This window comes from Ipomoea triloba, chromosome 10, assembly GCF_003576645.1.
Source record: "Ipomoea triloba cultivar NCNSP0323 chromosome 10, ASM357664v1".
NCBI lineage: Eukaryota > Viridiplantae > Streptophyta > Magnoliopsida > Solanales > Convolvulaceae > Ipomoea > Ipomoea triloba.
Window position 1 is genome coordinate 4698969 of NC_044925.1, and position 22221 is coordinate 4721189.

General features: G+C 30.7%; 2 protein-coding genes across 2 annotated transcripts; both read right to left on the reverse strand.

Moving 5' to 3' along the window:
• Positions 1-234: 234 nt before the first annotated feature.
• Positions 235-1990, reverse strand: LOC116032362. Its single transcript, XM_031274871.1, has 4 exons — positions 1354-1990; positions 1113-1309; positions 868-1028; positions 235-781 (listed from the first exon to the last, which is right to left on the reverse strand). Exons 1-4 carry the CDS (start codon positions 1988-1990, stop codon positions 235-237), a joined length of 1542 nt encoding a protein of 513 aa, XP_031130731.1.
• A 98-nt stretch (positions 1991-2088) lies between these two features.
• LOC116032364 lies at positions 2089-3042 on the reverse strand. Its single transcript, XM_031274872.1, has one exon. The coding sequence runs from the start codon at positions 3040-3042 to the stop codon at positions 2089-2091; it is 954 nt and encodes a 317-aa protein (XP_031130732.1).
• Positions 3043-22221: the final 19179 nt, after the last annotated feature.

Here is a 22221-nt window from a genome sequence, read left to right on the forward strand (position 1 = left end):
TGGATTTGTTTCCAATTCCCTTTATTAACTTCACTCTGGATATCGTAGGCCAGCCTCTCCATGACTAAGTTAAAAAGATAAGGCGCTAGAGGGTCCCCCTGGCGCAGTCCTCGTCCCGGCTTGAAAGGCGGTAAGCGACCCCCATTCCAAATGATGGAGATATCGCATTCTTTGAGGGAATACAACATCAGGTCGATAATTTTTCTTGGAAACCCAAAGCCCTGTAGAGTCTCTCTAAGCTTTTTGGAGGTCAATTTTCACCGCCATAAGCCCTTTCCTCCCCTTTTTTTTGTGCATATTGTGTATAATCTCCTGTGTCAGAATCACATTATCGAGAGTTGACCGGCCCGGAAGGAAACTGTTTTGATGAGGGCCGATCAGTTTACACATTATGGGCCTCATCCTGTTGACCAAGACTTTAGAAATAACTTTGAAGGCGACATTGAGCAAGGTAATTGGCCTAAAGTCAGCTGCCGTCTCCGGAGTGTCTTTCTTCGGTATCAGGGTCATATAAGCTCTCAGGAGCGACTTATCGACCGTGCTTGTCTCCAACGCTAGATTGACCATATTGGTTAAAGTGGGGCCAACCTCTCCCCAAAAATGTTGATAGAAGATTGCCGGGATCCCATCCGGGCCTGGACTGCCATACTTCTTCATACCAAACACCGCCTTTTTGACTTCCTCTATCGGAACTCTCCCACACAGTTTATTTGCTTGGGCAAAGGAAATCTTTCGGCTCGTATCAATCGGAACCAAAGTCCCTACTTCTTCACGAGGTACCCTGTAGAAAAGAGAGGCAAAATAATTAGTAACATGAGTAGACACGATGGTAGGGTCATCGGTCCAACTCCCTTGTAATTCAAGAACCGAACTCGACCCCTGTTCCTCTTTATCACTGTTGCTGTGTGGTAGAACCGGGTGTTCCTGTCACCCTCTCTAATCCAGTCTCTCCTTGATTTTTGAAACCACAAAGCTTCTTCCTGATCCAGAACCTCATTGAGTTCCATTGTGAGGTTACGTTCCAGGGCCTGCAGACTTGCAGAGGATGGATAATCTGAAGCCTATTGAATCCCTAAGATTCTCGCTTCCAGAAGTCTTTTCCTTTTGAAAACATTACCAAACACATTCCTATTCCAAGCGAAGCTCTGTTCAGTGATGTCTGCAATAATATCCACCATACTCCGTTCTGTAACACGGGTAGCATCTTTCCAGATTGTAGCATAGTCTTCTCTGGTTAGCCAAGCTGCCTCAAACCTTTTTGGTCGAATGTTGCTATTAGGGGGAGAGCCAGCAACGTCCATAAAGAGCACTGGCTATGATCAGAACATAATCTGGGAAGTACAACCGTTTTACCTTCCGGGAAAGCAAATTGTGCTTCTACATTCCAGAGTAATCTGTCAAGTCTCCGCATTTGAGTCACTCTGTTCCCTACTGTCCTATACCACGTGAACTTGGGACCTGCGTGACCCGGATCCAAGAGGCGACAACCGCTATACGCGTCGGCAAACTTTTGCAAGGTAGCGTTGCAGATGTTATCACTACCCCATTGCTCCTCTTCTGATGCGATATCATTTAGATCCCCCATAACCACCCAGGGACCTTGTAGCTTATCCCCTATAACCTTACAATTGTCCCAGAATCTCTTCTTAGCCACGAGATTCGGTCTAACATATGCAAAAGTGAAGAAGAACTCATTAGAACCTTGCTTAACTTTCGTATGGATAGATTGGGAAGAATGGCCAATCACTTCCAGGTTAATTTGACCCTGGTTCCAAAATACCAGCAGACCACCTGCAAAACCCAACGGCTCTACAAGGAAATTGTTAGTATAACCAAGCCGACTAACTAAGTTAGTCATCCCCTGCGCATTGGGGGAACGAATCTCCAAGAGACAAATGGCATCGACTTTAGACGTGTTAAGTAACTCTTTCACGTGTTTCTTAACACGTCCATTGACGATGCCTCTACAGTTCCAGGAGATGATCTTCATTGATCACCCACGGCAGGAGGGGAAGTTTGACAACCGCCTTCCCCGTGCGTGGAACCTTACGTAAACCCGAGTCCCGTAGGACTTTGAAAACCTCTAACCTAGGACCCTGAAGGAGACTGGGTTCCTCCAAACGTGAAAACGCCAGCTGTCGGCTGCTGGTTCAGCCATGCATTTTCCCTTTGCATTTCCAGAGTGAAGGAGCGGCCACCACGTCTACCTCCTCTAGTATTGCCACGACCTTTAGCTTGCATGCCACCTCTAGGAATGTTATTAATATGGCGTGAGCTAGAACCCTTCTCATTGTGTGATCTCGGTGGATTCACCCTCTCGGTAGCTCCCGAGTCAGTATTGCCGGCCAACGCTTCAAAACGGTTATCATTTGAGTGAGCCTTTGTAGTTTGGCTCCGGCTATGCTGCTGAGCATTCTTCTGCCCATTCATCTTGTTATTAATTTTTTTCCTGGTCACGAGCATCCAGGAGCCGTAGGGCCGCTTTTCCGTTCCCGTCGCCATTGGCTGTGCTACGGGAGTCTGTTGTTGTGGTTGTTCAGATTCAGCCTGAGGCTCTGCATTCAGGTCTGAGATTGGCATTTCCGGCGACTTGGCCGAATTTAAAGGACATGACTGTTCGCGATGGCCAACCATGGCACAACCAAAACACACAACGTGCAAGCCCTCGTACTCAACATATTGTACTTCATCCCTTACCCAAATCTCTGTAACCAGAGGCTTGTCCAAGTCAACCTCTACTGCTGCTCTCGCGAAGCGCCCGCGTTCCCTGTCGGCCGTAGTTCGATCCAACTTCAAAGGTTTACCCACGTTTTCCAGGATAGCTTTCATGGCATCGTCTCTGAAGTACTCAACCGAGAGATCCGGCAGTCTAACCCAGACTGCCATTTTTGAAAGCTTAGCCTTCCTTGGCTTGAAATCTGGAACCCAACGTTGGATGACAAGGTAATTATCAAAAATCTTCCAAGGCCCGTCGAGGAGCACGTAAAGGTAATCTTTACGATTTTCAAACCTTATCACAAAGCAACCGTACCCAATGTCCATTAGTTTGAACTGACCTTACAGGCGCCATAGGTTCGAAATTCGTTGTTTCATAACATTAAAGCTGATCGACTTGCCCAGATATTTGATAATCAAGGCGAGTTTCCAATCCCTACACAGATCCTTCCGGAGTTATTTTGAGAATTTGACGGTCGGCCGACCGTCGTCTTTGTCTTGCTCGTCCATCTCGCAGTCTGACTCGATTTCCGGATCTTCAAACGCCCACTCGTGTTCGTCTGAGATCGGGGCTTCGTCTCCGTTAAAGACTGCCGGAGTACTCACTGTGTCTGCAAAGGAGCGCTTAGTCGCTTTGAACTTCTTGGATGTCCTTCGGTGCTCATCCCCATCTGTCATAGTTGCGTCTGGTGGTGGCACCACTGGCTCGGCCGGTGTTGACATCGTTCCCCCGCCTCAAACTGCCGCAACGGTAAGAAGAGAGGCGGGAAGACTTGCCTAAAATAAAAACCGGTGAAAAGGTAACTCACAAACTTTTAGAGAGAAAATATTCGCCTCTCCCTTAATTTTCATGTTATTAACATAATATTTGGTAAATAAATATATAATATTATTTTTTAATATAACTTTGATATTTAATTACAAGATAGTACAGTGTAAAAAGAAAATAATAAACAATGTAGTGAATATAATTAATTAATAAATTTGAAGGTAAGGAATCTTTGCGTTGTAGAAAATATAGACAATATAACTAATGAAATTATACATCTTTTTAAATTTTTTGATAATGAATATTTGTTTTTGAATAAAGGCATTGTAGACATCGAATTATAAATTAAATAAATGCATATGTATTTTTTGTTTGTTGTAATTACTAATTAATTTATTATTTCTACTATACTAATAAGAGCCAAAGAGAGTTAGGCCTAAAATTGGTAGAAAAAATTGCGGTCAAATTATTTAATCAAATGAATGGTTCAGATGAATTATTTAATTAAATAGATGGTTAAGATAATTCAGATTAATATTATTAATAGAGATTACCTAATTTAACCTTACTTTTATGATTATCCATTAAGTTTTCCGTTAAATATTCTCTTCTCCGTTAATATTTGGTTAACTTTTAACTTACACATTAATTTCTATAAGAAAGGTCTTAGGTTCGAACCTCATCTCAATCAAATTTGACATAATTAAGTTTCTCACTCTATTATTAGTAGCTACAATAAAAAATGATACATATGTATTTCTTTAATTTAGAAGTATGTGTCTACAATACCTTTATTTGAAAAAAATTATTTATTATCAAAAAATTAAATTAAATAAGAGAAATAATTTCATTAGTTATATTGTCTTTATTTTCTCTCATTCAAAGATTCCTTACATTCAAATTTATCAATTGATATTCATTACATTGTCCATTATCTTATTTTTACAATATCTTGTAATTAAATATCAAAGTTATAGTACAAAATAATGTTATATATTTAGTTACCAAGTATTTTATTAATACTATGAAAAAAATTTTAAAATAATTTGAAGCTAATTATATTAACTACTTGGAGATTGGTTGACAAAGAGAGTACTCAAATAACCCAACAAATTGAAGCGGAATCACTCTATTTTACTCTTATTGAATTAAATAAATTAGTAGTTACACCAAAAAATGATACATATGTATTTCTTTAATACCATGAAAAAAATAAAAAAGAAATAGTTTGAAACCAACCATATTAACTACTTGGGGATTTGTTGACAATGAAAGTACTCAAATAACCCATTACCCAGCAAATTGAAGCGAGAAACTACTTTTTAATATCTTCGGATTACATAATATTTTAAAATTTCAAATTTCTATTAATTTATTTAATCTTTTTTCTTAAACTAGGGGGATTTCTTTATCCACATAACTCATTCAACAATAATAGTTGAACCAAATGAACCCCAAGCAGAACACCTAAAGGAAAGTCCATAACTCTTATATCATAATCTTGCATGACGTTGTCATCTATGCTACCAACAATAACCGAATTGCAAATAACACACTACCAACAAAAAGGAAAAGAACAAATAGTAAAGATGAAGACAATGACAATGTTACTCAAAAGAGAATTAAGAACACTTAGAAAAATTCAAATTAAAAGTAGTATTTATTTAGACTATCATTTTTAGACCAAATATTTAGACTATCGATTTTACAAGGTTGCAAACATTTATTTTAGTAATAATTATAACGAATTTTCTATATTATCTTGGATTCATATACTTTGAGTTAGATTTTTAAATAAAAAAATTCGACATTCAATTACCTATAAACTTCTCCTATATAATCTCGCATTGATATACTTTCAAATATTTATTTAAATATAAACATTGAGCATTAACTCATTCGCGCAATGCGCGTATAAAACTAGTAATTTAATAAGATTAATAGAGTGGGTACTTACTTTTGAATAATATATACTCTAACATATTCGTAGTATATGTTTAATAATTATGCCAATTTTGATTGTGATGAGGTTCGAACCTAAGACCTTACTTATAAAAATTAATGGGTTAGTTAAAAGTTAACGGAATATTAACAAAAAAGAAAATATATACTATTAATAAAAACAATATTCTCAACTTTTAACTTCCCGCCCAAAACACTCCTATACTGTTAAGGTTTGCGTAATATTGTAAAATATAGTAATACAATTCCTATTCGTAATACAATTGTAAATTAAAATATAGTCATACAATTCTAACAAAATATCTATTCTTACCTACGTTCATATTCGTAATACAATTCTAGATTAAAATTACTAATCGTAGTAATACAGTACATATATTTCCTTGCAATGCAATCTATACTATTAATAAAAACAATATCTTCAACTTTAACTTCCCGCCCAAAACACTCTTATACTGTTAAGGTTTGCGTAATATTGTAAAATATGGTAATACAATTCCTATTCGTAATACAATTGTAAATTAAAATATAGTAATACAATTCTAACAAAATATATTCTTACCTACGTTCATATTCGTAATACAATTCTAGATTAAAATTACTAACCGTAGTAATACAGTACATATATTTCCTTGCAATGCAATCTATACTATTAATAAAAACAATATCCTCAACTTTAACTTCCCGCCCAAAACACTCCTATACTGTTAAGGTTGGCGTAATATTGTAAAATATCGTAAAAAAAAAAAATCATGTCGAATGGTTGATGTTACAAAAATTTGGCATAACTCAACCAATTTTCTGAACAATATTCGTGCCTGTAGGTGTCGCCGCACACGATTCAATCCTTTTGAAGTTCTTTCTGGGATTTGGTTTGCACGCGCGAGAGAGAGCCTCTATGCTATACAATTCAATAAGCCTTAGAAAGACTCTTGTATTAGTAGTTGTGCGAACCCACTTCCCAAATCAATGTGGGACAAAAGCTACTTGAAAACTTTTTCTCTCCCTTTTTCTAACTCAAATGGGTCAACTTTGAGAACCAATTTCTCATTCACCCATTATTCTTTTTGAGCGTACAATAATATATCAAACTTTTCGTCTAATTACTAAGAACTCAAATCCACTTTGACCCAACCCAAATCGAAAGCGGACCCCACATATATTTGTACCACAATATAGCCACTAAAATGTCATTTTATGCTATTTTTTCCAACAATTATTTGTCCAGCAAATATCAACACTCTACGGTCAACCAATAATCACTGAACTAATTATCTCATTACTCACAGGTGAAATTTTTTTCTCTAATATAGTTATACTTACTAAATATCAAAATATAAGTGTACCTTATTTACCAAAAAAAATATATATAAGTGTACCTTAAAATATTGCAATAACTAACCGACAAGTAATTAAATTAATGATATATAATGCAATGCAAATTATCTACATATTGCATTTAAACACTTATCTTAGAACACTAAATTTTTGTGATATTTGTTGCATGCAAGGAAGACTCATGCAGATTGCTGAAAAAAACCAGTTTTTAATCACGGTCAATTGTACATGGCTTTTTCTCGATTCACCCATCCTGATAGCCTGAAAGTGTTAATTAGTTCTAGACGAGGATGGACAAGCTAAGATTGTGTTGCTACTACCGATGTTGTTTACAAAGAGGTTTTCAATAATGTGTAAATACAACCGGTGATATTATGTTATTTTCTAAGATGGCAAAATTGCAATATATCTACACAAAAATATATCTTCCATACACATGAATTAGAATTGCAATTGAATACTATAACTGAGTTACTAGAGAACGAGCATATTTGCCTAATTTATAAAAATCATAAAAAATGATATATAAAATCTCTAAAGTTCCAGCACTGCATACGTACATCTACAAATTAGCTATTAATTAAGCAATTATTTGTTAGAATTCAGACAAAGATAGCATCATAAACAATAATCGATCCAAAGCATATCTTCAATTGCACTATAATATTTGATGTTATAATTTATATAATTATATATCGTCCAAATATTCTTAATATATTATAACAAATCCATTCCGTGCATCGCACGGGTGAAAATACTAGTAGTCTAGTATTTAACAGAAAATTTAACGAATAATTATATAATTAAGGGTAAATTAGGAAATCTCAATGGAAAATATAAATCTAAATAATCTGAACCATCCATTTGATTAATTAAATAATTTGACCGCCATTCTTTCTACCAATTTTAGGCCTAACTCTCTTTGGCTCTTATTACTATATAATATATAGTAGGTAGATAGGTAGTTTATATTCACTACATTGTTCAATTTTTTATACTATCTTGTAATTAAATATCAAAATTCTACTAAAAAATAATATTATATATTTATTTACCAAGTATTATGTTAATAACATGGAAATATTTTATAAAAAAAAAAATTGAAGCCTACTTTTGAAGGATTTGTTGACAAAGAAGACATTCGAATAACCTAATAAATTGATTTAAAATACATTATTAAAAATGTCAATGTAGTGCAATGGAACATTGTGACACACTTGATGCATTGAAAAGATGCTGATGAGACTACAACATTGTTGGAATCAATCTTTCAAATTCAAAAAAAAAATTAGAAATTTGAAAAATAGCTATCATTGCAGCATTCATTAATCTTGTATGTAAAATACTTATTGTGCATTCTTTAAATATAATAGAACTAATATAAATTTACAATTCCTTTTATTTTCTACAATTAACCTGTTTGGATTAAAGACAAAATCAACATCGATTTTAACAACACAAATAATTGGTATATAGGATGTAGCCACTGTTTAGAAATGTTTATGTACAAAGTGGCAAACTATTTAATTGCATGCATTGTGATAAAAAGACATCAGTGGATACTCCAAGATTAGTATCAAATCAACAAAAAAAAAATTACAAAAAATAAAATAAAATTTTACAAGTACTACACTCATTCATACTAATTCCAAAATATGAATTTCAAAATAAACATGTGCAAAATGAATGTAGAAATTGTTGATGAAATACATATTGCAGCATCAGTATTCGGACTAATGCAAAGCTATTGTTGTTACTATTAAGTAAACAAGTTATGAAATTAGAACAAAATGTACTACTCATTAACCTTCTACAAATATAATAAATATTAATATTTTGTTCAATACTTTTACATGAGAATGTACGACACACATCTCACAACACATGAAACATGTAAGGGGAACAACTACCACTGTCTACATCATAATCTCATTGCATAACACAACAAGACGAATCCACAACTTCCTACATCATAATCTCATTGCATAACTTTGCCCTCTATACTACTACAATAACTCAATTGCACATAACACATTATCAAATACTAATAAATGATTTTTAAAAAAAATAAGTACTGAAGATAAATGCAATGACAATGCTACCCGAAAGAGAATTAAAAAGGTTTAGAGAAATTCAAACGAAAAAGTAGTATTTATTTATACTATCATTTTTAGACTAGTATTTAAAGTAGCGTTTTTACAAGATTGTAAACATTTATTTTATTGACAATAATAATCAATCTTTCGTATATTATCTTACATTCATAAATTTTGAATTACCGATTTAAATAAATAAATTCAACATATAATTACATATGCATGAGCATCTCCTATATAATCTTGCATTGATATATTTTGAAATACTTATTTAATAATAAATATTGGATATTATCTCATTCGCGCAATGCGCGTGAAATACTAGTTGAGACTATAAGTAAGAAGGATTCTCAAATTAAAAATTTTAAGATATATGAATATTTCAAACAGTATTGATTTTTTTCAATATTGTTTACTAACGGTAACTTGACATTTTTAGCCGGCCTGTAAAAATTCTCTCGTGAAGTTGACAAAATAATAAAAAAAATATTAATATTTAAGGTGCGTTTGATTCTTGGGTTTAAACTATAGGAATGAGAATTAAAATTCATAAATTTGTGTGAAAGAGTAAAAAGTGGGTAGATTTTAAAAATTCAAGCAGTATTTTTCGATAAGGATAGCGTAAGAGTCAAAAAAGAAGGCTGAGATAATACTTCACTGATCAGTACGCACGCAAGTCGCACAATGACTCTTTTTCTTTAAAAAAAAAATAAAATGTTCGGGTTAAATCAATTGTCAAGGAATGACTCGTAATATAAATAAATAACGAAAAATCCATTCAGTAATAAACATTTCATTTTATATGTTAATTAGATATTTATTACTTAATCATTTTTATTCTACAATTTTTAATTACATATTGTATTCAAGATGAGAGTAGAGCTTGTACACTAGCCACACATTTACACACTTGATGCCCAATACAAGAGTATTTCGGGCGTTAAGGAGAATTTATGCTTTGTGTTCTTGTTTGGACAACTTTAGGTTGAATTGCCACAAGAGTAAAGTTCAAGGTGAGGTTGTAAGTTCAAATAGCTACGAGAGTGGTATTAATTTGGACACTTTTGTGCATCTCACTTACCCTATGTCTTGTTTTACTTGTCTAACTTGTTATTTGCTAAATCATATCAACCAAACTCATTAACGATAGGCCTAGCTTCTAAAAGAGTAGTTTTAGCTTGTGCTAACTCCATAGAGCGTCAATTTCTAACATTACAAGAGTCATCTCCAGTGGAACGATATCTAAACCATATAGTGTGATTTGATACTTAATGGATGCGTGAAAAACGTACGTCCTCATCAAATTTGGCGTCGTTGCCGAGGATGGCTTGGTTTTGATTCTTTTGTGGTAGTTAACATTGGTGAATGTTCTAAAACCGTTGTCTTTGTCTTTTCGTGGAACTTACAACAATATTAGTTTCAACAACACTCGATAGAGAACGGTTAAAATTCGTTGTCTTTTCTAGAAAGGGCAACGATTAAAAACCGTTGTCTTTGTGCGGGACTTACAAAAACACCGGTTTCAACAACACTCAATAGATAATGATTAAAAATCATTGTCTTTTCTAGAAAAGACAACGGTTAAAAATTGTTGTTTATGTGCGTGACTTTCAACAACACCGACTTCAACAACACTCAATAGACAACAATTTTTAACCGATGTTTTTTCTAGAAAAGACAACGGTTAAAAACCGTTGTCTATGCACTGGCCTTGCAACAACACCGGCTTCAACAATAGAAATTTTACCTCAAAGACAACGGTTTTTAACCGTTGTCTATGAGCATTTGTCTTGTAGTGACTATTCTATTCCTTATTTGTTCCATTCATTAAGAAAATTCTCATTCCTTCAAAATCAATTCCGCTAACCAAACATGCTATAAACTTTATGAGATTCAAATAAGACATGAACTATAATCTCTTATGCTTAAGTTATTATATTGGTTATGGTTGGCTCTTATACTAAATTGAAGATTCTATTCAAACTAAAAGGCTAAGGCAATAGTTGAAGTGCAAGTTGATATATATCTGTATATTATATGCTCAAACTTAACAATAAAATGAGGGCAAATAGGTTATGTATAATTATTTGTAATGCACAATGATATATCAATTTTCCCCGAAAAGAGTAGCCAAGTGGGTGAAACATGATTCTCGTATGTAAAGGTGTATAGTTTGATTTTTGAAAACACCTTGTTGCCTGAGCATTATGTCGCACACGATTTTCCTAATGTAGTCTATCTCTCTTGTGTGGTTTGCAAGCTATTACTATACACATGAGCAAAAATTATCTACTACATACGATCAGATAGTGGATGCAGATTTTCTTCATTATTCAAAAAAATGATATATATATATATATATATATATATATATATATATATATATATATGTATATGTATATATATATCATTTAATAATGTGCCAATTTTGATGTGCATTCTTCGGGCGTGAGCTCGAGTATCAGTTTTCCAAAGAGTCCTCTGATTACCCAATCTTTTCCTCACCAAAACAACAGGCACAAGAACTACGGTTTGAGCGTGTGGAGATGGAATTGGTTTATGTATGGGCTAGTTAGGTGATGAGGAATGGATGACACCATAAGATTGGTAATTATTTTGATAAGCCTAGAATAACACCTCTCAGAACACAAGCTAAGAGAGTCAAGAAAATGTCTTAACATTTTTTCATTCAATCTAATCTCAAACTTCTGCTCCTAAGATGATGTTTTAGCCTCCATTTTATAAGACTATTTACACGGTAATGAATGACATTCATCTCTCCTAAACATATAACCTAAAATAAAGTAAATAACAGAAATGAATAACGTTAATCTTTCCTAAATATGTAAAATCTAAAATAAAGAAATCAAAAGGTCACATATTAATTTTATTAAATTTAGCATATATTTTTTAGTAAATTCACCGAGTCTTTCTCCGTCCGTTTAACGATCCGGGTCCACCCGCGTTCGCTCCGAGAGGCACGGGAGCTGGTGCAGGGAGAATCGTCGCTTGTGAAAATCGAACAGACTTCTCTCGAAATTTTTCCCCAAAGAGAGAGCTCAATTTAGTATATATTTTAATTCACTAAAATACTAAATTTTAATATGTGGTTTCATTTCAATGATAATAAGTTCCATGGTCCTTTTAGGACATTCTTCTTCATATTGTTGGACCGACATAATGATCTTTTAAATTGTTATTGTTGTGTCCTCATCAACTTTGGTTGTAGCACAATAAAATTGAAGAAGGTAGGCATGATATCTAGCGTTATTTATAATCTACGTTGATTCATCAATTCAGAACGTATCAAATTTGTTGCCTCACAATAAACTTAAAGCAGACAGTACCGTTATTTATCATGCACGATGATTCATCAATTCACAACCTATCAAATTTTATGCCGCGCAATAAAATGAAAGTAGACAGTTATCTACCACTATTTATAACTAGTAAGTTACCCGTGCGATGCACGGATTTATTATATTTTTAAATAATAAAATTAAAGATGAAACTATGAACAATTTTAATATTTGGATGTCTACATTTATTTGATTATAAGATTAGTGCAAAAGTATATAATATATAACTCGTTGGTCTGCAATTATCTTGAAAATTTTAATATGAAATATGATTTATGTAATTATATTATTACTAAAATAAATATGGGAAAAGTTGGAAATAAGTTAATTGTAATTATTATAAAAATAATAATTTCTGTATACACTAATATGAAGTATGGATCATTATTTGATTATAATTAGTAATATATGCATAGTAATTTGTCTCATTATTAACTTAATTACCATATTTAAAAACAGCCTATTAAAAGGTGAGAAATAGTGTAATGATATTTTTTGTATAGTCTAGATCATTATTTGATTAATTCAAATTAATTCTTTAATACCTTATTTCTTAATATTATTATGGTACAATCATTTCGAATATTAATATGTCAAATTTTTTATTTTGCAGACAGCCTAATAAAAGGTGAGAAAATTACTTAATTAGTAATATATGTGTAATAATTTGTCTAATTATTAACTTAATTACTATATATAAAAACAGCTTATTAATTACCACATAAATACTAATAATTGTATAGTAATATGAATAATTATTAGCGTAGTTAGAATAATAATTATTAGCATACTAATATGACGATTATTAGCTTTAATATAATTAATTTCTCAATTAGCAAAATAATAATTTCTTAATTTTACTAAAATTTATTCAACTAATTCTTTAATTTCATAAAATAGTAATTATTGTATAGTATTATAATAATTATTAGCTTAATTTGAATAATAATTGTTAGTGTACTATATGACCATTATTAGCTTTACGACAATAATTCATTAATTTTAGCAAAATAATAATTCCTTAATTATAATAATGTCTATTTAATTAATTACTTAATTTTGAAAAATAGAAATATCTGTATAAAATAATAATTATTAGCGTATTAATTACTACAATTAATTTCTTAATTCTTTAATTTTTTAATTATAATAATTATAATTGTAAATAAAATTAATTAATTAATTGTATGTATCTTTTTATTTTGATAAATTTTTTAATTAATTGTATGAATTTTTTAATACAATTTATTTTAAATTTATTTGACAAACATTATTGTTGCAGAAGGAGTCTGTCCGGTGCTCACGGTTTATTAAGTCTTTATTTTTAAAGCTTTTTGTGTATGCATAGTTACATTTTTTATTTTTTACTTCAACATGTGACACACTGACACATGATTGTCCCGAATGATAAATAAACTTTCAAAGATTTTAAAAAATAAAAAAGGATTTAGATTTTAAAAGTTAATTTTTCAATAAAACAAATGAATGTGATTAATCTTGAAATCTTAATAACTTGTTAGTTTAGCACAATTATTTAGAGTTTAATACATGGTAAAATCTTAAGTAATATTCAACTTGTCATTTTTGTTTGTAAAGTCAAATTCCTTTTCAATTAAAATATGTAAGTATGTGAGTATGTATCTATATATCGTTATACAATGAGGTAAAAAATAAATAGTAAGTTTCATGAGTTTAGTATATAACTATATATGAGTCTGGATTATTATTTGATTAATTAGTAGTATATGTATAGTAATTTGTCTCATTATTGACTTAATTACCATATTTAAAAACAACCTATTAAAAGGTGTGAAATAGTGTAAGGATATTTTTTGTATAGTCTGGATTATTATTTGATTAATTAAAATTAATTAATTCTATAATACCTTATTTCTTAATATTATTATAGTAAAATCATTTCGAATATTAATATCTCGAATTTTTATTTTACGGACAACCTAATAAAAGGTGAGAAAATGACTTAATTAGTAATATATGTATAGTAATTTGTCTAATTATTAACTTAATTACCATATATATAAAAACAACCTATTAATTACCATATGAATACTAATAATTGTATAGTAATATGAATAATTATTTGCGTAATTAGAATAATAATTATTAGTATACTAATCTGACCATTATTGGCTTAACTATAATTAATTTCTCAATTAACAAAATAATAATTTCTTAATTTTACTAAAATTTATTCAACTAATTCTTTAATTTCATAAAATAGTAATAATTGTATAGTATTATGAATAATTATTAGCTTAATTTGAATAATAATTGTTAGTGTACTAATATGACCAGTATTAGCTTTACTACAATTAATTCATTAATTTTAGCAAAATAATAATCCTTAATTATACTAAAGTCTATTTAATTAATTACTTAATTTTGAAAAATAGAAATATCTGTATAGAATAATAATTATTAGTGTATTAATATGAAGTCTGGACAATTAGTACAATTAATTTCTTAATTCTTTAATTTGTTAATTATAATAATTATAATTGTAAATAAAATTAATTAATTAATTGTATGTATCTTTTTATTTTTATAAATTTATTAATTAATTGTATGAATTTGTTAATTTATTTGTTTTAAATTTATTTGACAAACATGATTGTCGCAGAAGGAGTTTCTCCAGTGCTCACCGTTCATTAAGTCTTTATTTTTAAATTTTTTTGTGTATGCAAAGTTACATTTTTTATTTTTTACTTCAACATGTGACACACTGACACATGATTGTCCCAAATGATAAATAAACTTTTAAAGATTTAAAAAAATAAAAAAGGATTTAGATTTTAAAAGTTAATTTTTCAATACAACACATGAATGTAATTAATCTTGAAATCTTAACTTGTTAGTTTAGCACAATTATTTAGAGTTTAATACATAGTAAAATCTTAAGTAATATCCAACTTGTCATTTTTGTTTCTAAAGTTAAATTCCTTTTCAATTAAAATATGTAAGTATGTGAGTATGTATCTATTTATCGTTCTAGAATGAGGTAAACAATAAATAGTAAGTTTCGTGAGTTTAGTATATAACTATATATGAGTCTGGGTCATTATTTGATTAATTAGTAATATATGTATAGTAATTTGTCTCATTATTGACTTAATTACCATATTTAAAAACAACATATTAAAAAGTGAGAAATGGTGTAATGATATTTTTTGTATAGTCTGAATCATTATTTGATTAATTAAAATTAATTCTTTAATACCTTATTTCTTAATATTATTATAGTACAATCATTTTGAATATTAATATGTCAAATTTTTATTTTACGGACAACCAAATAAAAGGTGAGAAAATGACTTAATTAGTAATATATGTATAGTAATTTGTCTAATTATTAACTTATTTACCATATATAAAAATAGCCTATTAATTACCATATGAATACTAATAATTGTATAGTAATATGAATAATTATTAGCGTAATTAGAATAATAATTATTAGTATACTAATCTGACCATTATTAACTTTACTATAATTAATTTCTCAATTAGCAAAATAATAATTTCTTAAATTTACTAAAATTTATTCAACTAAGAAATTAAAATAGTAATAATTGTATAGTATTATGAATAATTATTAGCTTAATTTGAATAATAATTGTTAGTGTAATAATATGACCATTATTAGCTTTACTACAATTAATTCATTAATTTTAGAAAAATAATAATTCCTTAATTATACTAAAGTCTATTTAATTAATTACTTAATTTTGAAAAATAGAAATATCTGTATAGAATAATACGGAATAATTATTAGTGTAATAATATGAAGTCTGGACAATTATTACAATTAGTTTCTTAATTCTTTAATTTTTAATTATAATAATTATAATTGTAAATAAAATTAATTAATTGTATGTATCTTTTTATTTTTATAAATTTATTAATTAATTGTATGAAATTTTTATTTTATTTTATTTTAAATTTATTTGACAAACATGATTGTCGAAGAAGGAGTCTCTCCGGAGTTCACTGTTCATTAAGTCTTTAATTTTAAAGCGTTTTATGTATGCACAGTTACATTTTTTATTTTTTTTACTTCAATATGTGACACACTGACACATGATTGTCCCGAATGATAAATAAACTTTTAAAGATTTTAAAAAATAAAAAAAGGATTTAGATTTTAAAAGTTAAATTTTCAATATATAAAACACATGAATGTAATTAATCTTGAAATCTAAAATTTTTGATGAGCGAAAAGACAATCTGTCTAACTAAATTCGTAAAAAAAAAAAAAAAAAAAAAAAAAAAGAAGAAGAAGAAGAAATGTATGTATGTGGATTTGGTGAAGAAGATGCTTGGTTGGAGAAGAAATGTATGCAACAAACATACTTCTTGAGAACGGCGATAGAGCTTTCTTCTTCTTCTTTGATGTAATGGCAACCGTGTAGCGGTGAGATCAGATCTGGAACAACGGCGTGAGAGCAAATCTGGTTCTTCTTCTTCTTCGATGGTGGAACGATTGTGCCTCCGGACTTTCTTCTTCATTGTGTTTTTATGTGGTGAAATCAGATCTGGAAGGTGAGAGATAGAGGGGAGAAACGAAAGATAGGGAGGCTGAGATCTTTTTTGAGTTTGTTTTAGTGGCTTATTAGAATATAATAATTGTGAGACAAGAAAGGGAGAGTATGGTGATTTATATAGCACAAATTGTAAAGCAAAAGGTTATCAAAGGAAAGTGTAATTAATTTTAATTTTAAATGATTTTTTTATCCAAATATTTGATATTACAAAAATGCCCCTGAGAGTTTGGGCGGAAAAAAATGTTCCAGGCACTTCTATTATTATATCTATATATAATATATATAGATATAGATAATGAAAAATAAGGTTTATCTACCAATATTAATTATACTGTAAAATGAAGGATTTGAATTTGACTGAGTGCGTACAGATCAGTGAAGTATTATCTTAACAAATTTGTTAATTACAAGGGAAAACATAATACTTTCGAAAATAAATGTAATACTTTTATATTTTGATGTCAAGTATTACTTTTTTCATCAAAAGTATTATATTTTCCTTTATAAGTAATGTGGCACTTATAAAGGAAAATGTAATACTTTTCAAGAAAAATGTAATACTTTTGCATCAAAATGTAAAAGTATTACATTTTTCTTCAAAAGTATTACATTTTCCCATATAAATAATAAACATTTTATTTATGATTTAATATTACATTTGTTAGTATAAGTATTACATTTTCTTAAATTGTTTATTCTTTTTTTACAAACTATAATTATTTATTTATGAATAATTTGGTTATTTTACATTTAGAGAAGTATCTATAATTTATTTTTTTCATGATTATTGTTGTGTATGTAAAATCTTTAAAAACTTGTGAATCTTATTTTAAATTATTTGATATTTGTATATTTTTTTCTTATGTAATTTAAATTTTAGGTATATAAAACTATATGTTAACTTTAGGTAGGGTCAATATTTTACGTCATGCCTCGGACCTATAAAATGATAGGACCGGGCCCTGCAGCACAATATGAAGAAGATGTGGATAGGGGTTAGTTTACTTTATTTCTCTATTTTTTCATTTCCAGTTTTCTATTTCTCCATTTCCCCAGTTTTCCTTCTCCATTCCTCAAGTTTTCCATTTTTCCATTCCTCTAGTTTTTCATTTTTCTAATTTCTATTTTATTAAATACAATGTTGGTTTTACGGCTGCGAGACAACCGTTTCGGCTGGCCAACACTACCGTAGAACTTAAGAAAAAGTATTCGAACACAATAAGAGAATAATTGTACTTGTATTCCAAATCGAGAGAAAGAGACGCCTTTCCCGTGTGACCTCAAGAGGTATTTATACAAGAATAATAAGCATACACAAGGAAATAAGTAAAATTCTTAACAAATATGTTTTAGGAAGGTAATTTAGGGCTGCCTATCTAGTACGGAACTTACCAAATTCTTATTAAGGTTAAATTCCCTAAATCTCATCTCGGGTTTCCAAATTCTGCTTAGTAGACGCCTTTTAGAACATACTCGGTCGGGCGTCGCCTCATGGATGCCTATGAGAACTGAGTTGCACGAGTCACAAGATCAGGCTACATATTCGTTGAGACTGGGCAGTCGGCGGGCTCCAGATACCAGTCTTCTCGGGTCGAGTACCCTAGCAAGGCCGGCGCAGAGGGGGTTGCAAGGTGGTCACCTGCCCAGGGCCCATCTCTATAGGGGGCCCATAGGCCATAAGATATACGGAGTATTATATATATATATAATATATATTACTTATTATATATTAAAAAATAATAGGGTTAATTATTTTGGGAAGTTGAGAACTGAACTCACGAAGACCAAAAGAGATGTTGTCGCACACCAACCGCTCACACCGCCTAGCCGCCCAGGAGTATAAGGGTCACCGGTCGTTCCTACGCCACAACAACCACTCAAATAAAATACTCAATAGACGATATTTGTCGCCTCACCGACCAGCCAATGGTTCGCCCGTTCGCTGCCCCTTCGCCTAATGCAGTAATGCCCTAATCGCCTACGGCCTGCCGGCCCTACCTAATCTGCCATTGCAAAGGTATTTTATGAATTGCTGAATGCATATTAGGCCGCAATGCCGTATTGTTGTAATGCTGTTTGTGGAATCCTAAATTCCTAATTGACTAATTGTCACTTTGCTATTTAAATAATTAAATAAATTAGGAATTTAATTTGCAGACCAATTGCATGCAGAATTGTGGATTAATTAGGAATTGACGAATTGTAATTTTGAAATTAGGAATTTAGTTTGGAGAATCGCAGATTATGTTGTATTATTGTTTAGGAATCCTAATACATTTCTAATTATATTGTATTGTTGTTTAAATGTTTAAGAGTTTGGAATTAAGAATTTTATTTCCGTTTTAATTCTATTTATTAGGATTTCTATGCAAAATGAAATTGTAAGTTTATTAGGTTTACTATATGCTGGGACTGAAGGCATATGTTTACCATTGGGTGAACTAAAGATTTTTTATTGACTGATTCGGATTGATTATATTGATTCATAAGTGTCAGGTGCTTTGTTCCTTTTTTCTTTTTTTTTGTTAAGATCAATTTTATATGTAATAATTTTTTTAATAAAATGTTGCCTAAAAAACATTCATCCGGAAGTGAAAAAGAAAAAGAAGAAAACAAACTGATCATCCCGAAACAAATTTTTCATATAGGAGCCCTTTATTTAATTTCGACCCGTATAAAATGTTTGGACCGGCCCTGTACCTTAGTCGGGGATCTATCAATAATAATAATAATAATAATAATAATAATAATTTAATATTAATGATAATAGTAAATCTGTGTGTGAAAAAGGAAAAAAAAAAAGAATAAGATAATAATAATAAGGGTGAGGGAAGTGGGAGGAGAAAGGGAAAATGCGTAGGGGACTAGGGGAGGGGAATGCATGAGCAGCTGGAGAAAGGTGAAAGGGAAATAGAAAGAAAATGGTAGCCAGCAAGATCCATCCCCTCAATCTCAAGGTCATTACTATTCACGAGCGTCTTGACCATTTCTCCAACTGGAGAAGTTGAAAAAACTTCTCCAAAATCCTAAAAAAAATATGGAGAATGGAGGATTTTTTTTTTTTTAATGCTATTTTTCATTTTTCTACTCCTTTAATTTTCTGTTTTATCAGAAAAGTCTCTATTTCTTTACTTTGGTAAACAACCCAAAGATTACTGAAGGTGGCAATTGTTATACCATGGAACAGAGTTCATATTGTATTGTGAATCATGATATAAAAATTCTGTACCTTTAGTTAACATATTCTTTATGGTACAGTTAACAGTTTCTGTGCATGTAAACAAATAACTTGATAATTACTGACACATATTATTACAAAATATGTCAACTATAAGATCTGAAAATTATTTTAAGACCAAGATCTACAACGTAAAATAGGCCCTAGACCATGGTATAATTATCAAAAGTGGGAGGCGGTACATATACAACACCAACAACTACGTCGGTAGAAAAATATGGGAGTACGACCGTAATAAATAAAAGCATTCACAATGTACTCCAGTATATAATTGTACTATTATAATGCAAAAGACCTTCGGGAGGTTTATTGTAATTTTAATTTTAGTCAATTATTGTACTCTTACAGGTAACATTGCGTCTGAAATCATTATTTAATTTTACGTGGTCCAACATTAATTGCCTGTTTAGTTGGATGTAAATTACAATTACAACATAATTTTTTGAACTCTTTAGTTACGCAATTTGATTTGATGAAATTATAATTCCATTCATTTACAATTTTTTCCATTTGAACAATTGGAATTCAATTGGTCCCCTATGAATTCTAATTCGGTGCAACGTGAAAAAGGAAAACAATGTAATCTTTTCATTTCAATTCCTATAATGTAATTTGAATTTCTTGCCTACCAAATAATGTGGTTTGAATTTTTACATTATTCTCATTTTATTCTTTTCTTTACCGAATTACAATTCCTTCCCCCTAATTCCTTCCTTCTAACCAAATGATTCATAAGAGATTGTTTAGTCCTTTCCCGTGAATTAAATTTTTGAGAAAATAATTCCAAAATATGTATTTGATGGTAATAACTTTTGAGGAAAAATTAGTTAACATGCATGGTTTGTGTTACCATGGAACGTAACATTGAAATTACCTAGAAAATTAGTTAAGATGTTTGGTTCATTTAAATTTGTCTAGATTTTTTCCTCAAACATATATCTTTTATGTATGTTGAAAACAAACACAACAAATAGTTATGGGTTTAATAAAACACTTGTATATTAATATAATAGGAAACAAAAATATTTAAAATACAGAATATATATATATATATATATATATATATATATAGGGGCGCACTCCCGTGCGAACTACCGCCAAAGTAGGAAATGAGAACGCTCCACAGCCGTCCCCGTGTCCAGATCAACGAATCAGATGCAATTTAAAAAAAATGACGTGGTGGCATTTTCGTAAATAACTGGAACTTTAGTGCAACTAGTTTCACTTACAAGTGCAAGTAATTTACCTTGTTAATATTCATGCACCTATTTTTGCAAATATTTTCACTTACAAATGCAAATAATTTACATTGTTAATATTCATGCACCTGGTGCAACCTTGGTGCACCTAATTATAACATTAGGTGCACCTAGTTATAACATTAGGTGCATCTAGTTATAACATTAGGTGCATTTAGTATTGATGTTCAGTGTACAATTCACTTGCACCTGTAATACATTTTACTTGCATCTACAATATATTTTACTTGCACTTGTGCAAGTAATTTACTTTGTTAACATTCATGCACCTGGTGCAACCTAGGTGTACCTAGTTATAACATTAGGTGCACTTAGTATTGATGTTCAGTGTACAATTCACTTGCACCTGTAATACATTTTACTTGCATCTACAATACATTTTATTTGCACTTGTGCAAGTAATTTACTTTGTTAACATTCATGCATCTGAGTGCAACTTAGGTCACCTAGTTATAACATTAGGTGCATCTAATTATAACATTAGGTGCACTTAGTATTGATGCTCATTGTACAATTTACTTGCACTTGTAATACATTTTACTTGCATGTATGCACCTATTTTCACTTACAAGTGCAAGTATATACCTTGTTAACATTTATGCACCTGGGTGCACCTAGTTATAACATTACGTGCACCTAGTTATAACGTAAGGTGCAACTACATTCCAGACACGTGGCGCGCTGCGATTCGTTCGCAGTTCTCTCCTTGACAGCCCGTGCGCACCTGAACGCAATCCTATATATATATATAGGGTCATGATCAAGTGTGGACGACCCTTAACGTGCGAACAGTGCGGACACACCACTATGTATACAAATATACAACACTCAATGTTAGAAAATGCAGCACACAAATATGCATCATTAGGTACGCATTACCAAAAACACACCACTAGGTATGCAAATATACACCACACAATGTT

Bases quoted from the DNA above. Each gene is read 5' to 3' on its own strand.
- LOC116032362 (XM_031274871.1), bottom strand. From the start codon at position 1,990: ATGAAGATCATCTCCTGGAACTGTAGAGGCATCGTCAATGGACGTGTT. The intron at 1,310-1,353 runs GTAAAACGGTTG...GATCATAGCCAG, and splicing joins ACAATTTGCTTTCCCGGAAG to TGCTCTTTATGGACGTTGCT. The intron at 782-867 runs GTTCTTGAATTA...TCTTTTCTACAG, and splicing joins AGGAACAGGGGTCGAGTTCG to GGTACCTCGTGAAGAAGTAG.
- LOC116032364 (XM_031274872.1), bottom strand. From the start codon at position 3,042: ATGGACATTGGGTACGGTTGCTTTGTGATAAGGTTTGAAAATCGTAAA.